Here is a 24792-nt window from a genome sequence, read left to right as displayed (position 1 = left end):
GATAGCAGATACATTTCACTGCTGAAACAACAATTTTGTGGGTGTTGTGCAGCCTTGTTGGACACACACATCTTTGATGAGTGAAAATGAAAGAGTATTAATCAGGTTTCCTTTCAGGCCACCAAAGAAATAGAAACTTTCCCGTTTTATGAGTCATCCCACTGAATGCAGTGCAGACTGGACATATATTGTCTGTATATGGAGATCATCAAATCATCATTTCACTGCACTTTGTACTTTAAATAACCTGCATGGTAATAGTAAATATTTTACTACAGTGATTACAGCAAATAACACCTTTTCCAATTAAACTCCTCCCTGTTTTGCTTAGAAAATGACACAGACCAGTTTGACAGGATTTTTCACTGCATGACTGAAGAGGACATTCAGTGGTTTCTGATGTATGGCAGCTAGAACAAATAATTCACTATGTGATGCAAGCTGATATATTGTGAAATTAGGTCAGTCCAAGTCCATAATTAAATCCAAGACCTATACACACTCAACATGTTCCATTTCCTCTAACCAACAATGTAGTTTCTTCATACACACACACACACACACACACACACAAACGAACCACAAATACAAGCAAATTCCTCTTAGAGAAAAAAAAAGGCAGTGTGACTAAACCAGTTATCCATGCATTACCAAAGGAAGAAATGTGACTGCTGCTTACTGTGTCACACACTTTCTGCTCACACACACACACACACGGAGTCTCTCAATTGTCCCCTATCTCTTATGTAACAGCTTGCTAGTACGTTCCAGGATATCAGCTTACAATCAGATGAGCCAAGAAAGGTGTACCACTCCCCCCAACCCCCAATCCCCTATCTCTCTTTCTCCTTCTTCTTCCTTTTTCTAGTGTCCTAAAAGCCCTCTGCGACAAATATTAGTGTATAGAAACGTCAGGATTGATCGAGAGGGTGAATTAGAAAAGACTTTGCGGAGGTAAGGGACGAAAACTAGACACGGGGAAGGGAAAAAAGGGACACAGAGAAATAAAAGAACCAAAGAAGGGATTGGCTAGAGAGAGGGAGCTGTCTAGAATGAGTGGATGAGGGATTTACAGCAGGTCTGTGACCAGGGACTCCTTAAAAGGCAATCCTGTCCAGGTGATTACCTGCAGCCCTCAGCCAATGACTGCGCAGCAAGTTGCAATAGCTTAATCTCTCTGTTCTACTATCTGCTGAGGCCATATCTAGACACCTGACACACACACACACACACTCAAACACACACTGAACATTTTCCTGTCAGCAGTCCGTGTGTAGATCTGTGGCATTAGATGGAATCACTGTAACTGAGGGTTTCATGAAGAGCTTTTATAGTTGCTTACACTCGATATCTTCCCTGCACATCAGCGCGGCCTATGTTGTGTATCTTGGTTGAGCAGGATCTAGCTACACACTTGTGCATATGTGCGCCTGTGTGTGCACGGTTATGCAACAGTGCTAGGAAAACGCTGTGCCTCTTGACCTACATTTTGGGGTTTGACTCTATCCCACTGCTCAGGGAATCCCACATCATTGGCCTTAACACACACTGATGCACTTACTCTCTCCTAGACTTTTCTTTCCTTGTATCCTCCTCCAGTTCTTAAGAACAAGTATTTCCACTTTAACCCCATGACACTAAGTGAATGTATGCGCACAGTGAAGAACCAGGAGCAGAACTAGGCCACAGCTTTGTACGAACCTTGCAGTTAATGTGACAATGCAGAAGGAGAGGAGGAGGTCTGGGGAGAGGCAGGGAAGGAGAGGAGGGGTGTTCTATTTGGACACACCGCCAAACAGGCTTGTTAGCCTACGCACACACAGCTGGTGGAGTTAATTGCCATTTTCGAAGAAACATACCAACGTCTAGGAGATGACTAGGAGGGAGTGAATGAATGAATGGAGGGAGTGCTTTTGATATAAAATGAGTAAAGAGAGAGAGAGAGGAGGAATCAAGCCTAGTCTGTATTCTCCAAGAGGGACATCGGCCATTACATCACCTCCTGTTTTTCCTCTGGGATGTGTGTGTCGGGCTGGTGGAGGCAGGAGGGGTGAGGTCGTGGAGTGAGGGCTCTCATTTCTCTTCCCTCCTCTCTGTGTCTCTTCTCCTCCTCCTCTCCCTGACTATAAAAACCCGGGGGTAGAGGTGAGTTGGTGGGAATGTACTGAGTCACTGGCTGGCAACACAGCTTGGAGGTCATGCACTGACAAACAAACTGCCAGAGGATGAAAGATGCCTAAATTAGAATCTGTTTATCAATTTCCTGTGGCACAGTGCAAGACGGCACATTCCTCTGATGATACAAGGACAAAGTTCAGACATAGTCTTATTCTGCTGAGTTTCGTGCCTACTTTCTGTCTCACCTACTGGACTGATTGCCTTTAAGTTTAGTTCAAGCATTCATGATCCCCAGAGGATGAATCAAGATGATCCCATGACTTTTTGTTTAGTGCCACCATCAGGCCAAAACACACTGGTTTATGACCAAATACCTGCACCTATACCTCCTAAACATCAGCATGTCAGCACAGTCATTGTGAGCAAGTTAGCATGCTGATATTAGCATTTCTGCATCTACGTACAGCGTTATGGACTAGCCTACCTAGCATGGCTTGTTAAAATACACAATGGTATTAATCCATGAGACTTAGACGTTAACTGTAGCTAGCGATGACTGTTGAAAGGACGGGGTGTGACAACACAATGTTGCAAAAACAGGTAAATGACAGCGAGCAGGGCTCAGCGTTCATGCAGCACTGATATGAAAGTTCTCAACTCAGGAAAATTTAAATGACTAAACAGGAACTCTCTTACATTGTTGATCCAGTTTGGAAAAAACAGAAATGCTATGCTGATGACAGCTAAACAGCTTTGCCAAGTTTCCTGTCCACATGACTAACATGCACACTGACAGGGTGACAGATAAAAGAAAAGATGGCACGAAAAAGCCTCAGTTTGATAGATACAGCTTCCTCTGCTCCATCAGTGCCAGTGTCTGAGCTTGTATAGTGGTGTTGTCCGTGTCTATACCTGCCAACTGTTAACCTTATATGGTGCCCTATGCTGAGTAAAGAGGAAGTCCCCTCTGTGTGTGTAGTAAAAAAAAAAAAAAAAATGACAACCTTGTGGTTTCATTAGATGGTTGGCAGCTGTAGGAGGCAGCACAGAGCAGCAGCAGCAGCAGCAGCTGCCCACACAGCAGCCTCAGCTTTAGGATGTGGTGTCAAAGGTGATTTTCATGTCTAACTTCTTTCACTACACATACATAGACACACACACAAAATAACACAGTATTTGTTTCATGCCTTCTCTTATGCAGTGCTATGAAAAAGCAGAACAGGAAGTAGGGGCTTTTATTTTGTCATTTCTTATCATTCAAAGACACATCTCTAATTTGATACTGATATAAAATTGAAAATTTGAACCCACTGGCCTTTGTACTTGGTACTAGTGAATAACACTCACTAGCTTAAAGGACACACACACACACACACACACACTTCTTCTGTCTTAGAAGGAAATTGAAATGTCCTCCTCGGCAGTTTCCAGTTACTGATACATAACTGAACGAGAAGTGAAATCTCTCGAGTTGTGAATTCCCCTGTAATCACACACACACACACACACACACACACACGCACACACGCACAGTCATAGGAGGACGCCTGCACAGTACAAAAAGACACTAAGATACATCAGTGACACATTGATACATACATGACTGTGGTGGAGGTGCTTGCTAATAGGAACACTCACTTAATGATACAAGTAGAAATACACACAAAAAAACACGCACAAAGACACACACACACACGCACACATAATTTCACAGTCCTTAGGGGGTGAAGCTGATTTCCTTGAGACGGCATCCCATGTGACCGGTCTTGCATTCCTCAGATTGTTGTCATGTGACAAATTTAAAGATCTCCTTTTATGGATGTCAGTGTTAACAGGAGGGTGCGGCCTCACAAATACATACCCAGGTCAACAAATACACACACACACACACACACACACACACACACAAATGAATAAAGCACATAAATGTACATCATAACACCTTGCACATTCCTGCCGATTCAAACACAAACAAACCCACAGAGAAAGACAAAAAGGAGGGAAGGAGTTGTGAAATGAGTCTGGCAGCACTGGCATCTTCCTGTAAGTTGCAGCTGCTTCACAGGTACAACCAGACCTGCAGATTTTAGACTAACTGCTGCTTTACACGACACCTGGATCATGATACTGTATGAGCTACAACTGAAAAACAGTCTGGCTTTATGACTGATGTCAGTGCTACAATGTAAGGGTGTTTCAATCAAACATTCAAAATCAAGTAAGAGCACGAGTATGAATATCATTGCCGTCATAGGTGAAATCAGCAGATCATTCTGGAGTTCTATTAAAGGAATAGTTTGGCATTTGGGGAAATCAGCTTATCAGAGGATTCGATGTTCGATGAGAAGTTTGATAAAGCTCTCATGCCTGTGCATTAAACATGATGTTACAGGTGGCAGTTGGTTAGCTTAGCTTAACATAAAGAATGGAAACAGGGGGAAACTGCCAGTCCAGCCCCGTTTGACAACATAACAGTCCACCCAACAGTCTCGCTAAAGGAGTCTTGTCATCACCATGAGGTTGCCAGGTGTCCCCATTTACAGTCTTTATGCTAAGCTAAGCTAACTGCCTGCTGGCTCTAGTTTTACATTTCGCAGTCTGCTGCCACCAAAGTTTTAGTGGCAATGTAGGCAATGTAGTTCATTCTCCCCTCATCATTCTCCCCAGTCATGGATCACAAGGCGTTTGATGGGATATATGATCTCTCCAGTGAGTTCTGGATCTGCTCCGAGGCCTCCTTCCATCTGGAAGTGCCTATAACTCTTCCACAGGGAGGTGTCCAGGAAGCGTCCTTATCGCCCGATTAGGACGCCTCCTCGAACCACCACAGCTGACTTAAACCTTTCAACACAAAGGAGCAGTGGAAGGCTCTGCACCTTCTTTTCTCCCACTGCCAGGGATAGAATTTCAGGGCGGGCAAGCTCAGACCTTACTTTCTTCTCCTAGAAGTAGTAGTACGTGGTATTGTCTCACAAAATGCCAAGCATGAGTACGATGTTTTAGCCCAGCTCTCCCTCCATGTCTCACACTGACACATTACATCATACTGTTCTCATATCATAAACTGCTGCACAACAGCATCATGTACTGCTGCTGCAAAGCTTACAGTGGACTTTGACCGACCCTTGGCTGTGAAGCAAAGCTGGTGTGCTGCACTAAGCTGAAAGATCGCTGCCGTGAGTGATTAAGAAGCTTCTAGCCATACGCTCCGAGCACACTCATGAGTACAGCAGGTAATATTAATGAGGCACACGTTTTTGAACGAATGCGTGCTAAATCAGGAAGGAGAGGAATGGAGGAAAACAGGAGAGGGGAGGAGAAGTGTAGTTTTGGAGAGGAAGCAAGGAGAAAATCATGTTGACGGTGAAGAGATGACAAGTGTATGTAGGCTTGTGAAGGCTTGACGGAAAGGTGTGGCAGTTTTTTTTTATGAATTCTCTATAGGCTGCACATTCTGCTGCCGGTCTGCGAGAGCCGGCTCTCCACTTCCTCTTTACCCCACTTCCTGCCTTTGCTGCTGGCCTATGCCCTTATATGGCAGCCGGCAGCAGCCAATCAGCGCAGAGCAGGCAGCTCATTCAAACAGCAAGTGTGACAGACAAGAAGGGTGGGAACTGCAAACAGAAATGAACTGCATCGCACCGTACAAAACAATATAGCCCTCTAGCACACACACAAACACAAACCTGCCTGCTGGCTTAAAACAAAAAAAGAGGTGCTACAATACAACAAAGCAAAGCAACGCATGCAAACTTTACTCAGCATTTCAGGGGCAGTGGGTGCACACTGCAGCACCGCATTGAAGTTGTTTTTCAGTGGCAAATAGAGAGGGTGGGCACACAGTTACCATGCAGAGAGGAGAGGAGGAGAGGAGGAGAGGTTTCTTGAGCTAAGAGGAAGAAGGGGAACAGAAGCATGACTTGGCACACTGCTACAATTCCTCATATTTAACACTTTTATCAGCAGTTGACACATGCTTGGTGTTTGTCAGTATAAAATGAAGACATACACAGGAAGAGAATGACACAACAATGCACAGATATGAAAAGAAACAAAGAAGACTGAGGAAACACGACAGGCTGCAATGTTATGTAAGGAATGTCCAAGTGGAGCTAACTGCCCATGACTACAGACCAAAGTGCATGGGCGTGTGTAGGTGGCTGACCTCTCTCAATGCGTTCACGTTACAGCTGAGGGGGCAGCGATAGAATAAGGAAGATCAGGAAGTAAAAGCAGGGCTGGGGCCAGTCAAGAGACTCAGAATTCCCCAGAATGAGCCAATCAGAGGGCGGCAGCTTGTGAAATGAGCCAATCTGTGCAGAGGGGCCCTCCCACCAGACAGAGACAGATGGCAAAGGATAGATAAGCCTCCCTGGGTTCATCACCATGCAGGGGGTGAATAAGGAGTGTGTGCGTGTGCGTGTGCATGTATCAGTGGGAGATAGAATTAGATACAGAGATAGATAAGTCTTCTTCGTCAGTCCTCTTCACTTGAGCATTTCTTACTCCTGTTTTGGAAAAATTCAATACAAAAACATGTATTCTGTAAAAGTTCCCTTTGCTCTGTGTGTGTGTGTGTGTGTGTGTGTGTGTGTACACCTTCTTTTGTACGTGCAAATACATGCAGTTAACACACTACACATGCTGCTATAGGTTCATTTCTGGCATTTCTCCATTAATGGCAAAGGTGATGGAGGCTGTCCTCAGTCCTTGTTTTGCACGACACCTGAATAAAACCTCACAGCCTTAAAAGGCACCTCAGCCGCTACTTCGGGCCAATAAGAGCTCAGAGCACCAGGAGGAAGTGAGGTGGGTGCACAGGAAGGGGAAGAGAGGACAGAGAGCCTGGTGTGTGTTCATGAGGACAGAACAGAAAGAAAAAAAAAAAAAACAACATCCAGCCTCAAGCGCTGCATGTGGTTATTACATTAGTTCAGCCATTATAGAAAAGCTCCCTTTGTCTGACAAAAAGTCTGAAAACTGGGTCATGCACTTCAAGCTCTTGATCAGATTTGCCTGTAATGATCAAACGATTTTCAAAGAGCAGGCAGATTCCCCAATGCAGCTTTTAGACTTTGATCGATTATTAGCGGAAGACAAATTTTTGCATTAGTGTATAGCCAGCGCTAACAAATCACATTTGTTTTAGAGCTCCATGCCAATAGCTGGACTGAGACCAGCACAAGCTGTAACACAGATTTAAAAGAGGAAGTGCCAAGCCTGTAAGTCAAGTTAAACGTGCCTGAATCCACACAACAATATGCACTTTGTAATCTGGACTACTTGTTGCACTGGATGAAACACACACAAAAAGGGAGTGTGAATATCTTGTTAAAGTTAAGAGAATTCCTATGAGGTTTATTCTGAGTTTGATGAATGACATAAGTAGTCAGGATGCCATGATGGGGTGTGGTCAGTAAGTGTGTGTGTGTAGTGTGTGTGAGTGTGTTTTAGTGTGTGTATGCAAGAAGTGGGGGTTGGAGTTAAGGATCCATTTGGGCCGTAAATGGGAAGCTAATCCAATCGGAGCACGAACAGGCCAGCTGGCAGGCACAACACACACACACACACACACACACACAGCTGGTAACCAGCCCGTGCCTTGGAGTCAGACCGTCACCACGGTGACCCACAGATCAATGACGCTGCAGATGACCAATCTATTGGCTGTATCATGAGAGGGGGGGTTGCAGAGAGGAAGGAGTGAGTGAGGCAGGAAGGGGGTGAGGGGAGAGCAGTGAATAGGGCTTCCCTCTCTGAAACTATGACCAGTCACAGATGGCAAACAATTGGTAGCCAGTCACTTTTCAACAGGCTGCAAAGACGAGAGAGAAAGAGAGGGCGTGAGGAAAGAGGAGGGGATGGAAATGCCTGCTTAGCAAGATGGGGGAAAGAAAGAAAGAAAGAAAGGGTGCTGCTGACAGCCTTTTTTAAAACATAGATTTGACATTTTGCTAATTTATCTTTCTGCTGGAAAGATATATGAACAAAACTGATACCGCTCTCATTTCTGTCCATCATATATAGCTTCACCCAGCAGCCGGTTAGCTTAGCTTAGCACAAAGGCTAGAAACATAGGGAAACAGCTAGCCGGGCTCCATCCATCCAAAGGTAACAAAATCTTCTTTGGTTCTGAATCGGTACAATTTCATTCAGCCAAATTCAACGTCCCTTTGTGGTGAGCAACCACTCTGCTGAAGGAGCCTTGAGCAACACACTGACCTCTGAGTTTACTAAGTTTCATAACCGTAATGACTCTGCTTCGCTTAGCATAAAGGCTGGAAACAGGAAGGTAACAAAATCTACCTGACTTGCACCAATTACTGTGGTTCTATCTCGTTTGTTTGACCTAACAGAAGACCAAAGTGTAGGAAGTATAAGTAACCATTTTACAGGGAATCATGTGCTGGGCCGTTACCAAGGGAAGTTACTGTACCAGACCAGGAAAAACCCTGTGGAAAATTATTATTGTTTTACACTTTGGCTTTCGTATAGGTTAAACAAATGTGATATAACACGTTAATTGCTGAGTTTTCGAAATATTAGACTAGATTTCAAAATGATGAGGTCATTCATTCATGTTTAAAAGGAGAAAATCCCAACATTGCTGCATTCAGCTTGATCAGAACTACCTATACTACACACACACACACACACACACGCACACACACACGCACATGCATGTCCAACCATGCTCTGAAGCAAGAATGTAATTCCTTGTAGGTGACACACACAAGATTTCTAACAGGACTATTTCTCAGATTGTCATATTTCTCATCATCTTCCTCTTCTCTCTCTGTGTGTCTACATCTTTACTCCACCCAGAGCCAATTTGATGGTTTTATCTCTTGCTCTCATCTCGCCCTCGCTGTTTTCCGCTCCTCTTTTGATGTCCACATTTCCAGACCTTAGCTTTCAACCTCACTCAAGGCTAATGGCAACTAATGTTTTTTGTATTGAGCTGTAGCCTTGCAGTCTACTTGCAGTTGGACTCAAGGCAGCAGATGTTTAACTTTGTGTGTATGTGTGTGTGTGTGTGGATAATAGATATAGTATTCATGTCCACCCCCTATGACCAGCTTTACCCATTAGCAAAGGGCCTTTCAAGGTTTCGCTCCCCTCCCCCGCTAACACACACCCACAAACACACCAAAATGCCCTTGTTTATAGCTTTAACTGCCCGATGCCCTGGGCACAAAATATCAAATTCTTATTAATTCTTCTTAATCATAAGAGTGAAAGAGGAAGAAGAGGAAACACAATAGATGTAGACAGAGGGGAGATTTGAATTAGTCAATCGTGGCCTTCTTAGGTAGAGAATAGAGAAACTTGTGGCATCTTTATTCATTAGAGGAACAGGAAGTCCCGGTGGGATGGGTTTAGTAATGCAGGGAGTGGCAATGCTGCAGAACAAACTCTCTGCTCTGTGCTGGCTGGTTACCTTATTTGATTGGGGAAAAACCTGAACTAGTGACGTCACACAAGGATGTCACAACAGCTGAAACTGACTGGTACACATTTAGACTACACAGGCACATATGCATCACACATATTAATACTTAATCAGACTGTGTATGTGTTTATGCCATTAAGACGGGACTTTTTCATATGGTTGAGAGATCGGGGTGGTGAGAAGTCAGCAAACACTTAAGTCTGTTGTTTGACCCTCAGAAAACACACATGTATGCTCTCACTTAGATCATGTACCACACAAGAAGCTCACCACTGAGCTCTGAATTACCCACACACATACTTGCACCGTCATCAAAGATAGCAGCAGTTATGATTAGTTGTCTACATTTTAGGTTCTTTGACCTTTGAATCGCACACACACATATAAACACGTGCCGCAGTGAACGCTGGGTTACTGATTGCTCCCTCACATGTCGATGACTGACATCGGTGGGTAAAAGGCAACAAGTCAAGTTGTTCACCTGTCGTTCACTCCTATGATACAAATCAAGGCTGCTCCAGGTGCTAAACACATAACTAATGACTTCATGGATGGTTACTTTATTTCAACAACAAGGCAACTGACCTCCAGGACACTTGTGGTCACATGATAAAGCAGCCGTTATTGAAATAGTTTGACATTTTGCGACGTACATTTATCTGCATTCTTGCCAAGAGTTAGATGAGAAGATTGAGACCACTTTCATGTCTGCACAGTCAATATGAGGCTACAGCCGGCAGCGTGTTAGCTTAGCTTAGCACAAAGACTGGAAACAGAGGGAAATGGCTAGCCTGGCTATGAGTAATGGTAATAACATAAAAGCTCTCTAAACCTGTTTTGTCTAATTTGTTCGTCTTCACTGGTTGCCTGGCAGCCGGATCCATCTAAGAAGTGGTCCAGCACGCAAACTTTGCTAAAACATCAAATTGTCATTTCTCCACTTTTTTGTACAAATTAACAAAAGGCAAGATGCAGCATGTTAATTAGTGATCCTTAGGGATGTCGTTAGGCTCATTATGTTACCTTTGGACAGAACCAGGCAAGCAGTTAACCTGTTATGTTATCATACAGTTATCATACAGACAAAGATAGTGGTATTAAACGCAAGGAAGTGATTTCCAAACATTTCCTTTAAGGCACTAGAGACAGAACGGCATGAACAAGATGAATAATCTAAATAAGGTAATAAACTATAACTTATGGTCATGTTGTTGGAAATTTGCCCACAAAAAGTGCTTTACCAACAAAAGCTGTTTGTTCAGTGTGGATTTCAAATGCAAAGGCCACTGAGCACGTCACACAGAAAGGGATGTGAAGCCTAAAGCCAAATTCGGGGGATTTTCCCCACCAGAAAATTGTAAATTAAAACTGTGCTCAATCCACAGTAGTATTATTAAGCACCAACGTGTGAGTTATGATGGACCAGGCTGTATGCCATGCAGAAAAAAGATGAGTGTTAACAATTGACGGGTAAACAGCTAAACAATTGGCTGAAAACCTTTGTATCAGCTGACTCTGGCCCCATGTTGGCCTCTACTAGTGGTCGCTCAGTCAGGCTGCCGAACGTCCTTTTTATGGGAGCATACACACAAGGTGCTTTTGCCAAAGGGCGCAGGAGTTATACAGCTAAATTACAGTCATTTTTAGGTGCTCCCAAGCACTCCCCGACTCTAAATGACAGCTTTGAGCTTTGTGCTTCCACCTGTTGCTCTCATTAAAGTGTCGCTTAGTTAGACAAGTGGTCTATTTAGATAACCTCCTCTCACGGTAATAGCCATTATACACACAAAACACCTCAAGTGCATGTATGTAAACTGCTGTCTGGATGAAAAATTATTTTAAAAATAATTTAGTGGCAACTTGGCAGCAAAGCCCAGGTTCAGAGAGCTTGCATTTCACTGGCACCCGGGGTGTAAACACACACACACACACACACACACACACACACACACACACTGTTATGACACATGAGAAGAGTCTCCCCAAGACACTATTCCAAGCACTCCGATAGTAGAAATTCCCTCTAAAGAGTGTTGACAACACACCCACTTAACCAGAGACCTCTCACTTACTACCAGGGACACTCACACAAACATAAATGTCCAAAGTCCTGCTTACCTAAGCTGGCTGAAACACAGCAAGACAGAAACAAACTTGAAATTTAGTCTTTTCCTCTTTATTCAGGTATACATGAAAAAGAATGTGTCACATTATGAAATGTTTTCAATGATACACCCACTCGTGTATGTGCAAACCTACAGACACACACACACACACACACACACACACACACACACACACTGTGAACTTAAGAGGCACTCCCTTTAGGCCGGATTAAACATTTCCCAGCCAATCCCTGTTTACGCCATAATAGCGTCAGCAAGGAGAAACAATCCTCTCAGCTTGAACAGCATCATCCACCTTTTCTCAGTCCCTCATCACAGAAATGCACCTTCATCACCAACGAAAAACAAAAATAAAGTTTCACTCGGACTTGTGTCAGACAGGGATTGATAAAGTTTAAGATCTGGCCCTTAACATTGTGATTTAAGGCCTGTAAATCAATAAGTGGGCCCAGTGGACCTTTGATCTCCTCAAGCACTCTTCTTTCCATCCGTAAACCCCTCTAACTGTTTGAGACTGTACACAGTGTCTCTCACTAGACTCAAAACTCGGAGTCAACATGGAGAAATTAACAAGTCTATCTCTGATTGTGTCCTTTCATTAAATGTTTATCACCAGAGATTAATCTGTGTTTGTAGAAATAGCCTGTAATGTGCTGATTAACCCTTCAGTATCTGCAGGGACAGAGGGACAGAGGGACGAGGTCATCTTTGCGCACATTAAACGAGTGCTGTTTGACACCGCACTGTGACTGTGTTGTGGCTAATTTTAAGAGGCCACATGAACCGAGTGAGGACAACAACGATGCCCATTTAAAGACAACTGAACAGCATGAATGAAGACAAGGAAGAGAAGACAAGAACAAAACAAAAAAAAAACACACACAGGAGTTGATGCAACTGAAAGAGAGGAAGGGGAAGTGGTGAAGGAGGAAGAGAAGAGGCTGCTGCATGTCTCAGTGGCCCACAGTTACAGCTTTAAATGGCACTACAGCCATTCCAGTAACGTATAGCTACTCCTGGAGCCCAGAATGAATAGAAGTGTGTGCCAGATGTTATATATTAAGGAGAAGATAGATGAGAGGAGGGTGGAGGACAGAGGAGAGAGGGCAGCATATGTAATGATACGACTATGGAGCCTTAACATGGCTGGGAATCAGGGAAGGAAATCTTACTAGCCTGCAGGACCATAGTTAGCCTTAAAGCTGTCTCAGATAGTGTCGCATGGGCCTTATTAGACAGGATGTGAAGGAGGCAGAGGGTGAGAGCCCCCCGTAAGGCCACGCTTATAGTACAGCAGAGGACCAAGAAGTGAATGTAGGAGCAGCCTGTGTGTGTGTGTGTGTGTGTGTGTGTGTGTGTTTGTTATTTATAAAGGTGAATGTGTTAGACTGATTGGGCTGATGTCCAGGGAGTGGTAAGGGTCTTTAAGAAGCACTTCCTGTTTCACAGAGGGTCAAAATGACACACGATAGCCTAAGTGTTTCCTATATGACTGAAAGGTGGCTGAAACAGCAACCACTAGGTTAGCACTTTCACTTCTTTTTTGTATCTATTTATTATATTTTCACAAGTCACATTGTCTCTTTTTAAGATCTCAGTCTAGTATGGAGCAAGAAGCATTCAAACCTGAGCAAGTTATAATAAATCTCATCCGCTCCTGGGCTGACACACCTTTGTCAAACTGTTGTATCTCAGGCAGAGAGAGAGAGAGAGAAGGGGGGGGGGGGGTAGCAAGCAGCCAGTATTTAGGACTAGCCCAAGACCTTGGAGCAACAAAGCACAAATACATGATCTGTAAATTAACATTATCAGCAAAGCAGCGTGGGGAAGGGGTGGCCTACATAAGTGGTCATTCCCCTGGCATGGCAGCTCCACCATCCTGTGTGTGTGTGTTATGTGTGTCATGTGTTTGACCCGGTGATGCAGTGGCTGTGAGTCCCGCTGTGCCTACAGTTGGTTATCAAAGTGGACTGCAAAACCAGTATGGCACCCACCTTCTGTGAAATAACATCAGATTGATCTAGAGAGAAGAACAAGCAGCGAGGACTGTCTTTTGAGAAGAGCCTTTGCAGAATCCTGAGCTCAGAGCCCTTTAATTTATCATAAAAGTGTGTGTCTAACTCCTCGGAGCAGGTGCAGGGAAGATATTTTCACACGTATGTCCGTTTAAAGAGCGTTTAGCCCGCATATAAAACAGAATATCAAGAGATTAGGCTGACTAGGCCTCACAACATCAATCCCTTCCCTTTTATTTTCTCCAATCCTTTGCTATTATCGCCCCTCTCCCTCTCTCTCTCCCTCTCTCTCTCTCTCCGTCCCTCTCCCTCAAATCGCGAGCGCCCAGTGCACCACGGCGTGCACGCGACGTGCCCCAGTGCATGACGCTGGACCAATCAGAGGGCGCTATTCCGAAAGTTTACCTTTTATGGCTAGAGCCGGGCAACTGACGCAGTATAAAAGGCATGCGCCCACAAGCAGCCGATTCACTCTGAGCGCCGTCACACGCAGCTTGTGCGGGATATCATTTGCCTGAAACCGGTTCCCTTAAAGCGAAAAGCCCCCCCACCCAAAGGTAAGGAGACAGAAACCGATACTTTTACATGTCTAATTTTAGAACCATGTTTATCAAGTAAACAATGAGCTGAGCTGTTTTTTTTTTAGTAGTTGTCTGAAATGTCAGTTTTCAATGCAAAAGATGGCAGTGACCACGAGGTTCTTTGTCCTGTCAGTCACTAACCTTACTGCTAATTCTTCCTAATGATTTTATAGTTATTTATGATGAAAACCAGCCTGTGTATTTTGCTTTTTTTTAAGTATACAGTAGTAATGGCTGGAGACCGATAGACTTGAGGACTCACAGGTGCCTTTGGATGTAACCGGCTTATGGTTACCATTGTGTTACCGGTTTATGGTTCTCCTCTAAAAGGGGTCTGCCATTGAAAAGTTGTGCAACATTTCCTATGTTCCGGCGCTGGCTTGTGTTTCTCCCCCACAGCAGGGTGGTTTTAAAGAGGCTTTTGAGTTGAGGTCGTCTGGATCTCGGCTGCTCCCTTTGTGCGCCCGATGCGACGGGGTGTGACCTACTTTAGCATATTAGCCTAGCCACATCATGCTAACACCGCCCTTCAGACTTGCAGCAGTGGCAAATTCAGCCAAGATTATTTTTCACACTGACACAGTTGGGTGTGTTAAAGTTGCTCATAGTAGAGCACAGTAATACAATTTATAAGACTCCCACCTCCAAATGGGTGGAAAAAAAGGCCAAGAATAAGAGGCCTGCAAAATGCATTAATTGCCTAAATGAAGAGACTAATCTTGACATTAACTTATTTCTCAACATGAAACACGAGGGAAAGGGGAAAATTTCTAATGACTAATCGTCCACTCTCAGAAAAGGCGTGGCTTTCAGGAAATGGCGCATCAGTCAAGGACTTGTGACTATTCATGAGTCAACATATTCATTATGCAACTTAATTTACATATACATGTACACTTAAATAAGTAATAAGCTGGTGTCTTAATTAATGCTCCCAGCTGTTTTTAGCTGAAGTGCCGCTCGTGTGTCGGCTGCATGAAGCGGCAGACTATGACGCAGTGATATTGAAGTCGTCTGGTGGGCATTAAACCGGTGTGATTAGAGTGGGGCACGCAGGACGTCAGCAGCGGTGAACAGGAGGGAGTGGTCGCGCGGCGCCGGGTCCGGTGCTGTCGAACGTTCCGTGTCTTTCGCCGCTCTGGCCGCGCGCCACGGCGCCGGTAGCCGCAAAGCCGCTCAGACCCGAGCCATGTCCTTATATGGTAATAACAGAATGCAGCGCCACTTCCTTTTGTCTCGCTCAGGTGGAATGTAGGACACGAGCTCCACCCAGCGGCGCATGTCGTGAACTGCCGCGTGTCTGTGAATAGGAAGTGAGAGCTCAGAGTGTAACTACGGAAGCTGTTGGCAGGCGGAAGTGACACTTGAGTATTTAATGACTTGTTTTTTTCTTTCCCCCATTACAGTTCAGCCATGGAAGATGAAATCGCCGCACTGGTTGTTGACAACGGATCCGGTATGTGCAAAGCCGGATTCGCCGGAGACGACGCCCCTCGTGCTGTCTTCCCCTCCATCGTCGGTCGCCCAAGGCATCAGGTGACTAATCTCTAGTAGATTAAAACCAAACTCCAAACTTGACTAAGCATTTACAAAGATTTATTACAGCCCCAATTAAGTAATTTTAAAAGGATTAAACTTAATTCATTCTTCCTGAACACTTCCTGAATTTCTCAATCACAGCTGAAAATGTCTTCAGGTACATGTAAAGTCTTTGCAGACCATTTAGGTTTATTACCTCCATAACTTTTTTATATAGTACTTAAATTCCACTGGAAGGTCTTTACCTCTTATATTTTCTTGATCAAAATGTAACCGTTTGCCCCACCTGTGTTCTTAGGGAGTGATGGTGGGTATGGGCCAGAAGGACAGCTACGTTGGTGATGAAGCCCAGAGCAAGAGGGGTATCCTGACCCTGAAGTACCCCATCGAGCACGGTATTGTGACCAACTGGGATGACATGGAGAAGATCTGGCATCACACCTTCTACAACGAGCTGAGAGTTGCCCCTGAGGAGCACCCCGTCCTGCTCACAGAGGCCCCCCTGAACCCCAAAGCCAACAGGGAGAAGATGACCCAGGTACACACCCTTACTCATGCTCAGTCTTGAATATTTAGTTCAGCCAGATGGCTCATTGAAGTATTGACTGTTCAAAACTAGTTTCCTCATTCCCCTCCTAGTTTTCCTTCTCCATTCTCACTTGCTCATTCCTCCCCCTCTCCTCCAGGACCTCTCTCCTATAAGATGATCTATCATCAACAGGTCTCTCTTGACTGTGTGCCTTTTTTTTTTCTGCACTTGTCTCTTATCTGAGTCAGTAGATCAGCACCTAATAGGCATCTGATATGCACACGTGTGAAGGGACGTTGATTTTCTGCACTGTTTTTCTACTAACTTCAGTCTTAGCCTCACTCCTAATGCATGTAGTGAGTGCAGTGACCACAAAAGCAAAAATACTTTGTGCAGTTATTGAAAATGCTAAACTGTTTTCCTCCTTCTTGCAGATCATGTTCGAGACCTTCAACACCCCCGCCATGTACGTTGCCATCCAGGCTGTGCTGTCCCTGTATGCCTCTGGTCGTACCACTGGTATCGTCATGGACTCCGGTGATGGTGTGACCCACACAGTGCCCATCTATGAGGGCTACGCCCTGCCCCACGCCATCCTGCGTCTGGACTTGGCCGGCCGCGACCTCACAGACTACCTCATGAAGATCCTGACAGAGCGTGGCTACTCCTTCACCACCACAGCCGAGAGGGAAATCGTGCGTGACATCAAGGAGAAGCTGTGCTACGTCGCCCTGGACTTCGAGCAGGAGATGGGCACCGCTGCCTCCTCCTCCTCCCTGGAGAAGAGCTACGAGCTGCCTGACGGACAGGTCATCACCATTGGCAATGAGAGGTTCCGTTGCCCAGAGGCCCTCTTCCAGCCTTCCTTCCTTGGTATGTTTCCCAGCTAAAGCCCCAACATGCTAAACCATGTTTACTCTGCACTGTAGCTTACTAACAAGCTTTATCTTCTCAGGTATGGAGTCCTGCGGAATCCACGAAACCACCTACAACAGCATCATGAAGTGCGACGTCGACATCCGTAAGGATCTGTACGCCAACACCGTGCTGTCTGGAGGTACCACCATGTACCCCGGCATCGCTGACAGGATGCAGAAGGAGATCACAGCCCTGGCCCCATCCACCATGAAGATCAAGGTGAGCTGACTTGCTACAGAGCAGGAGAAGCACTTTGTCACTGTACACTGGTGAAATGTCTTAACAAAATGCTCTGGTGTCCTAATGGTTTCTTTTCCCTTCCCCTCTGCAGATCATTGCCCCACCAGAGCGTAAATACTCTGTCTGGATCGGAGGCTCCATCCTGGCCTCTCTGTCCACCTTCCAGCAGATGTGGATCAGCAAGCAGGAGTACGATGAGTCCGGCCCCTCCATCGTCCACCGCAAATGCTTCTAAACAGACTGTTCCTCCTCCCCCTCCCCAACCAATCGCCCAACAACTTCAGCTCTGTGCAAAACAACCACACCACACATTTCTCATACACACTCAGGCGCAGAGCCTAGATGACCAACTCATTGGCATGGCTTCAGTTATTTTTGGCGCTTGACTCAGGATTTTAAAAAACTGGAACAACGAAGGAAACGGTAATGTTTTTGGCTAGGTTTAAAAAAACAAAAGCACCCCAGGGTTCAGCAGTTGCATCTGGGGACTTAAAAAAATGTACATTTTCTTTTCTTTGAGTCATTCCAAATGTTTGTTAACTGCATTGTTCAGACACATGATTCCAAATGTTAACTGCATTGTTCAGACACGTATTCGCCTCTGTGAAGGCTGCCCAGTGGTTGGCGCATACTTAAACATGGTTGTAGTATCGCTTGTATGTAAATTATGTCTGGGTTTTTTGTACTTTCAGCCTTAAAAATATCTTGGTCCTGTTAATTTTTTTGTTTTTGTTATGCAAAACCCAATCGTGACCTCTTCTTCCCCCTGTTGGAGGTTTCATCCCTGGGGTGGTGGGGCAAGGGGTCTCGAAGTGATGGGGTAACATGGGGTGCCAGACCGGTGGGGCCAACCTGTACACTGACTAAACAATCCCAATAAAGTGCACATGTGTTCCGACATGATTTTTGACTCTTGTGTTTTTGAAATGTGAATATAACTAACTTTAACCATTGGAAAGCAAGTGACAACTTAAGAACACTGTCTAGTGACAGGACAGAGCTCAGGAGTGTTTTTAATGTTTCACACTTTACTGCAGAGCAACACTTGGAAGGTTAAACTGCTTTTGGCTTTACCATGCAACTTAAAAGTGGAAGTAGCCTTTAATATTCTCATTTACACTAGAACCTTTAACATTTCAGACTTCAGTACAGGAACTGAACTCTAAAATCTGATAAAGGACCTAAACTAGTGCTAACTGTTGCATTTCCTAAGTGAGCTGAGGGAAAAACATGACTTTAGCTGCTCATCAGTGGCTGCAGAGTGCCAAACTAAGTTCTTATCCTACATACACAAATCATCCCAGGCTGTAGAGAAGTACTAAAATATTTAAAAGCAATATTGCTGCATAGAAATGCTGTTACAAGTGAAAATCTTGCATTCAAAATGTAGTATAAAGTACCAATAGTAAGCATTAAGCAGTTTTCTTTTCTGAATATCACTCATGCAAACAGCACTAACGTTGCAGCAGGTAAAGGTGGAGCTCATTTTAACTACAGGTAGCTAACCCATAATACATCTGCTGGTTCACTGTTTTGTATTAATAATTGGAATCTATTTAAATGTAGTGGGGTAGAAGTAGTCTAATATGCAATTAAATAAAGCATACATCTGAATTTACCTGGTTTCACTCCATCACTGATAGTCTGGGTGGTTTTCTCAGACATGACGTGCAGTAGACCAGACAGCCGTTGATCCCTGCAGCACTCCTCACCTGTTGAGGCAACGCTGCATTTTAACTGTCAGGACAAATGGGACAAATGTGGTCTCTGTTCAGTTGAAGGGACAAAACACTGAGGGTGTGGTTGCAAACCTGAGATGAGTCAAAACAGTATGATTCATGTGAGGACATGAGCCAGGTACCGCCTGGCTCCTGTTCCTTCACTTTTGTTTTATTCCCAGGTGTGGTGATGCCACATTCAGGACTACTGAAACACCCTGATTAGTATTTGATTGTGGAATATCTTAGATTTACACAGCGAGTGTGAGTGTATGTGTCTGTCCCTTGTCATGAATAGACTCATCTAATCACCCAGCAGAGACTGAATAAAGCTTTTATGTGTTTGCTGCAGTGTTTACCTGTCTCAGCTGACTGCCTGTTGAATTATGAGCTAACAGATTAGGGCAGGCTGGGGTCAGTCAGTCATGCATGATAAGGAAAAAGCTCCTATAAGTCACATGAAAAGCCTTTTTCTTCTCTCTCCTTCTTTCCTCTGGCGTCTCCTCATGACATTATTTGTGATCACGCCCTCTATGTGGGATCATGAGATTGTTTATGAGCCAGAAAAGCTCAATGAGGATGTTGTTTCTGTACACTCTTATGGAAATATGTTTGCAAATTAGAAAATGCTTTTGCTCTCTGACTTCACGTTAAAGATTCGAACAGCAACTGGTTTTCCATTTTCTATTATCTCCCAAAAACAACACATATCTGCTTTAGAGGACATCACCAAGGAGTTTGGGGAATTTACAGGAATTTACAGCAGTTGCACAGTTCAGACAGCAGATGGCAGCGATGATTCATTTGTGGTCATATCCAAAAGTGAGGCGTGACTGCTGTATGGTCCTCATGCTTTGAACCCCCCCACCCCCACCCTCACCCTCACCTCCTTTGCATCTCAACACTTTCACTCATATTAAAGCTTGTGCAGGGAGCCAGATCTGAAGCCATGCTTTTTATGCTGGTCATTTGATTCAGTGGGTTCAGCACAGCAGTGGGTAAAAGATGGAGCGTGCCATTAAAGTATCTGATCTGCCGCATGTGTCACGCCAGCTTTTCCTAGAACGTGAGGGAAAAGATATCCTGTGCTGACACAGGCACATTTCCTGTCTACATCTGAAAAATGGAGCTCAACATTTGCATACTTACACAGATGAAAGAGGGTAAGATGGATGGAGGATGGTGCTGCCCCACCCTCGTGCTCCATGCATCATATTTTCTGTTTCTGTCCATGACACCACAGACCCAGCATTAGCCAAAGTCACGCGGGTTCCATTTGTCAGGCTGTCCCAGTTTCACGCAGCGTCCCAGGCTGCTTGGAGGCACCTGATGATATACGATGAGCCTGGAGGCCTGTGCACATGCCTATGGAAGTTTACATTGACATGAATTCAAATATGCATGCATTAAATCAGGCTGCATACAAACTGCCTGCTGCACACACACACACACACACACACACACACACACACACACACACACACACACACACACTTAAGATCAAGTGTGTTTGGTATTGGAAATTTATTCCATCTCACTGCAGCCCCCCGCCTGTGATTCTGCTGAGACTGCTTCCCTCTGATATCCTTTTATTGCCACGCCAGCAAAACACTCACTGGCAGGGAAGCAGCGCTTGGCGTGTGTGTGTGTGTGTGTGTGTGTGTGTGTGTGTGTGTGTGTGAGAGAGAGGGAGAGCCACCATTTTTGTGTGCTTGTCGAGGTTGCCGTGCATGTGGTGGTGTGTGTTGCCTGCGCAGGTGCGAGCACTGCAGGTGTTTGTGAATGAGGCACTCCAGAGACGACGCAGAGGGGGACCAATTTGTCAGAAAATGAGCCTTACTGTGTTCCTCCATTTACTTACAGCTGTGCAGCTTTACAGCCGCCCCATTGGCCAGGTCACTGATCCACCCTGCACGCAGTTCTCCCCAGGCCCCAACAGGTGGGGCTGCTGTGTTACACGAGCCAGGTTGGCACACAAACTGGGTGAAAGGCAAGTGGAGGGCTAGCACTCCTGACAGAAGGAGGCCAGCAGAGAATAATTGATCATATTCAGATACAGTTGCTGCTTGTTTTAAACGCCTCAGAGTGATTCTCATTCTACCAGGGGTGACATGTTCACTGAAGGTAACACACCCCGACCCCACCCTCCCCTTGCAGTTGCCCCTGTGAATGTTGCTTCTGATTGACAAGAGGCTATAAAAACTTGTCAGTTGGCTCAGTCTGTGTGTTTTCACATACATCACTCACATCAAATATATTCCGCACCTGGGCCTTGTGAATGTTCCCACCCTCCACAGTCCTGCACAGGAATAAAGGATTTTTGTGTGATGTACAAAAGCACCCTTGATACCAGATACAGACACAAGAAAAAAAGAAAGACAGAGAGAGTTAGTGTCAGGGACCCTGCAGGCATCTTTTTCTTAAGGTTTCAGTGGCTCTGACACATCACCACTGTACATTCACTCTGCAGGAGGGAGGCGTGGCTGTTGCATCAGTGTTTCCTTACGGTCGCGGTGAGGCTGGACGGTTTTTCTCGAGAAAACCCCCCCCATGTTTTCTCAGAGCCCTAACCGCACGACTCAGGCACAGGAACAGGCACCAAAAATACACACACACTGTGCAGTGCAGTGCTTGCTCAAGCGCCCTGCGTGCACAGTTGACAACCCCCTTCCCCAGCACACACACACACACACACACACACACACACCCACCCCCATCTTGGTTTGAAGCAGTGACAGATGGGAATCACTTTTCTTTGACTTCCATGTGTGTCCTTGTCTTGGTATCTCTTTGTGTTTATTTTGATCACCAGATATTGTGAATTCTAACTCGGTTGGATGCAGTAGAAATTCAGGTCAGCTTATTTGTTCTATGCGTTCTAGTTGTTGTTGCATGTGTGGTGGCTCAGTCCTGTATGTATAATGTATGGGAGGCACTGAGGCATATACAGCATGTGACCACACTTATGCACGCATGACGCCATTTTTCAAAGACTGGGAATGTTTGTGTGGTAGAAAACAAACAGACGACATCTAGATTTTCTTTGTGCATTATACTCCGTATATTCAGTTGTATGACCGTCAGGGTGGTGTGGGCTGTTTGTCCTCCAGCTGAATGCCCCCCCCCCTGCTCCACCATAAAACCCTGCAAGGCACTGTCTGATGATTGGCAGGTACCCCATGAGAGCGCTATGTGTTTGTGTATGTGTGTGTGTGTGTGTGTTCAAGTGGGGGTTGGTGAGTGTGTGGTGGCTCAGTCATCTCAGAGCCATGTTTATTGCATATCTGTGTGTGTGTTTGTTTCATTCCACCAGGAAACATGACACTGCAATTAGCCTTCCTCACAATCACGTTGTGGATTTTTCTTGCTGCACTGCAGTAGCAGCCGCTTCAATAACAATACAGTACTTGTGTGTACTTGTGTAGAGCATGAGACAAGGTATGATGAATGATTTAGCCCTTTGGGCATGCAGGCACTGCTGCTACTGAGTGTGTGTGTGTGTGTGTGTGTGTGTGTACTGGTGGGTATGTGAGAGTGGACTGGGAGGGGTCGCATACAATATCTTGACTGGTGTTATTTATTCCCGCTTCTCATTTAGTCCATTTAAGGATTATTGTGGAAAATCTGGTAACATGTGACCATACATTCACGCTTTCTAGGCACCCCAAAGCCCAAAGAAAGGCATGCTAACTGAAGCGCTGTTGTCGAAGGGTGGGTGCTTATGCAGGAGGACATCTTGTGTATTTATTTATTTATGTATTTCTTCTCCAGAGAGAAGTGAACCCCCAGCTGAATTAATCAATGCCGTCTCTGTGCTCCGTCCCCTGTGGGTTAATGCAGCCACACGCCTGGAGAAAATCAGATAGTCTGGCCGCCAAATCAAATCATTTACCTGATCCCTCGGCTGATAGGACAGAATTAATCCAAAACCCTTGCGATGATATTTGGACAGCCACGCGGCTAGAGGTTGATGTGAGATGTGGTGCTCAGGCAAAGATAAGAAGCAAACAAGGGGAAGAAAGAAAAACACAACTAGTCTAAAACAAGAGTCAGGGGATAACAGATGTTCTCATTCTGTAATCTTTGGGCCGCAGAATAAAAACAGTGTTGGTGGAATGAAAAATTGGCTGTGCTTTTATATTGACTCAGCAGCGCTTTAGGCTATAAATCAAGGTTTTCAGTACTTTTCCACTGCAGCCGCACATAGAGGACAAGCCTTGAGCTTTAAGTTGGACCATCCTCAGAGAACCCAGTTGGTGTATAGGCTATAAAAAAAACATAATCTACCAAATGGTCCCATCTGCTCCTGCAGTAAGGCATCAGTGGGATAAAGCCTAACCTAGAAATAAACTGTTATTACAATCAAACGAGAACCTGCACATAAAGCAGGCACTGTTCTACTTAGTGTCTGGCTCAGTGTATCTGTTGTTGCTCTGCAGGTTCAATCACTCTTTATTGGGCTATTTTGCCTGAGCAGCTGATGGAAATATAATTTAGGACAGTTCTTCAGTCTGTGGTGAATAAAATTAAAAAAGATTATTGCTTTAAAGTGAAGTTACTGCTGAATTAAACACGCGCGTAAAGCATGCGTAAAATGCTTTTTTGTTTTTAAATGTGTAGATTGTTCCCTTTAATGTCCGGATGAATCATGACTATGTTGCTTTCCACATCTTTCGCGAATGGCTCCACAACCCAAAGCTAAACCCACCTCGAAGTGGAGATAAGACGCAGAATTTGACCAGAAAACAACAACAACGCGGAGATGAAACCTGCCTCCTGTTCGCGGGGTAAGACGACAGCAACAATAAGGCCCTAATCTAAAGGCATTGTCTGAATTCCCAGTTGGAGCGATTTGGAGAACAAAGGCCGGCTTGGTCTCCTCGGGATGGGACATCAGCCTGATATAACTCCCTACCCGGGTCCCTTCAGGCGCAGCGAGCGGACAGGTGAGCGGGGCGAGGGCTGTCGCCGAGCGGCCTCTACTTCCAGCTCAGCTCGGTGGCGAGCGTGCCGTCCGGATGGGCATCAGACCGCCGAGGGTGTCACCGGACGAGCAGACGGTCCCTCCGCTGCTGGTGTCGGCGTGTGGCCGCCGCTGTTGCGCACACGAACCTCCGCCGCACTCTCCTTCTGCGGTTTGGACTCTGCTGCGGGTTGCAGCGCTTCCTTTCCCCCCATCGGAGGGTCGCCTTGAAACAGACACACTGGGAGGAGAGGGAGGGGCTGGAGACGTGAAGTAAGGGAGGGGGCATGGGCAGCTTGAAACCGCCGCAGATTTTTTTTTTTTTTTTTTTTTTAATCAACATTTTTGCAACTATGTAACGCGGAGCGGTTTACCTCAAGAGAAACTTACGGAGCACGCAGCATCCGCCAGAGTGAGACAGGAGTGTGCGCAAGGAGGAACGGAGAGGTCATGTGAGAGGGTCTTTACAGCCCCAGTTCACAAGACAGGTCAACCCCCCCTCCCCTTCCTCCTCCTCCTTTTTCTGAATTTTAGCATAATGGCACTAAATGAGTGTGCCACATCTCCTCTTCTAATGCAAATGTGTGTGTGT

At 45.3% G+C, this 24792-nt stretch overlaps 1 protein-coding gene across 1 annotated transcript; it reads left to right on the top strand.

Annotated features, from left to right (window-relative positions):
* The first annotated feature begins 14180 nt into the window (after positions 1 to 14180).
* On the top strand, positions 14181 to 18422 carry actb2 (actin, beta 2). Its single transcript, XM_070847392.1, has 6 exons — positions 14181 to 14269; positions 15700 to 15829; positions 16131 to 16370; positions 16796 to 17234; positions 17317 to 17498; positions 17611 to 18422. The coding sequence occupies exons 2-6, from the start codon at positions 15707 to 15709 to the stop codon at positions 17752 to 17754; spliced, it is 1128 nt and encodes a 375-aa protein (XP_070703493.1). The 5' UTR covers positions 14181 to 14269; positions 15700 to 15706; the 3' UTR covers positions 17755 to 18422.
* Positions 18423 to 24792: the final 6370 nt, after the last annotated feature.

The sequence above is a fragment of the Pempheris klunzingeri genome, chromosome 17 (assembly GCF_042242105.1).
Source record: "Pempheris klunzingeri isolate RE-2024b chromosome 17, fPemKlu1.hap1, whole genome shotgun sequence".
Classification (NCBI taxonomy): domain Eukaryota; kingdom Metazoa; phylum Chordata; class Actinopteri; order Acropomatiformes; family Pempheridae; genus Pempheris; species Pempheris klunzingeri.
The sequence above is the reverse complement of the archived record's forward strand: the minus strand, read 5'-3'. Positions and strand labels throughout refer to the sequence as shown.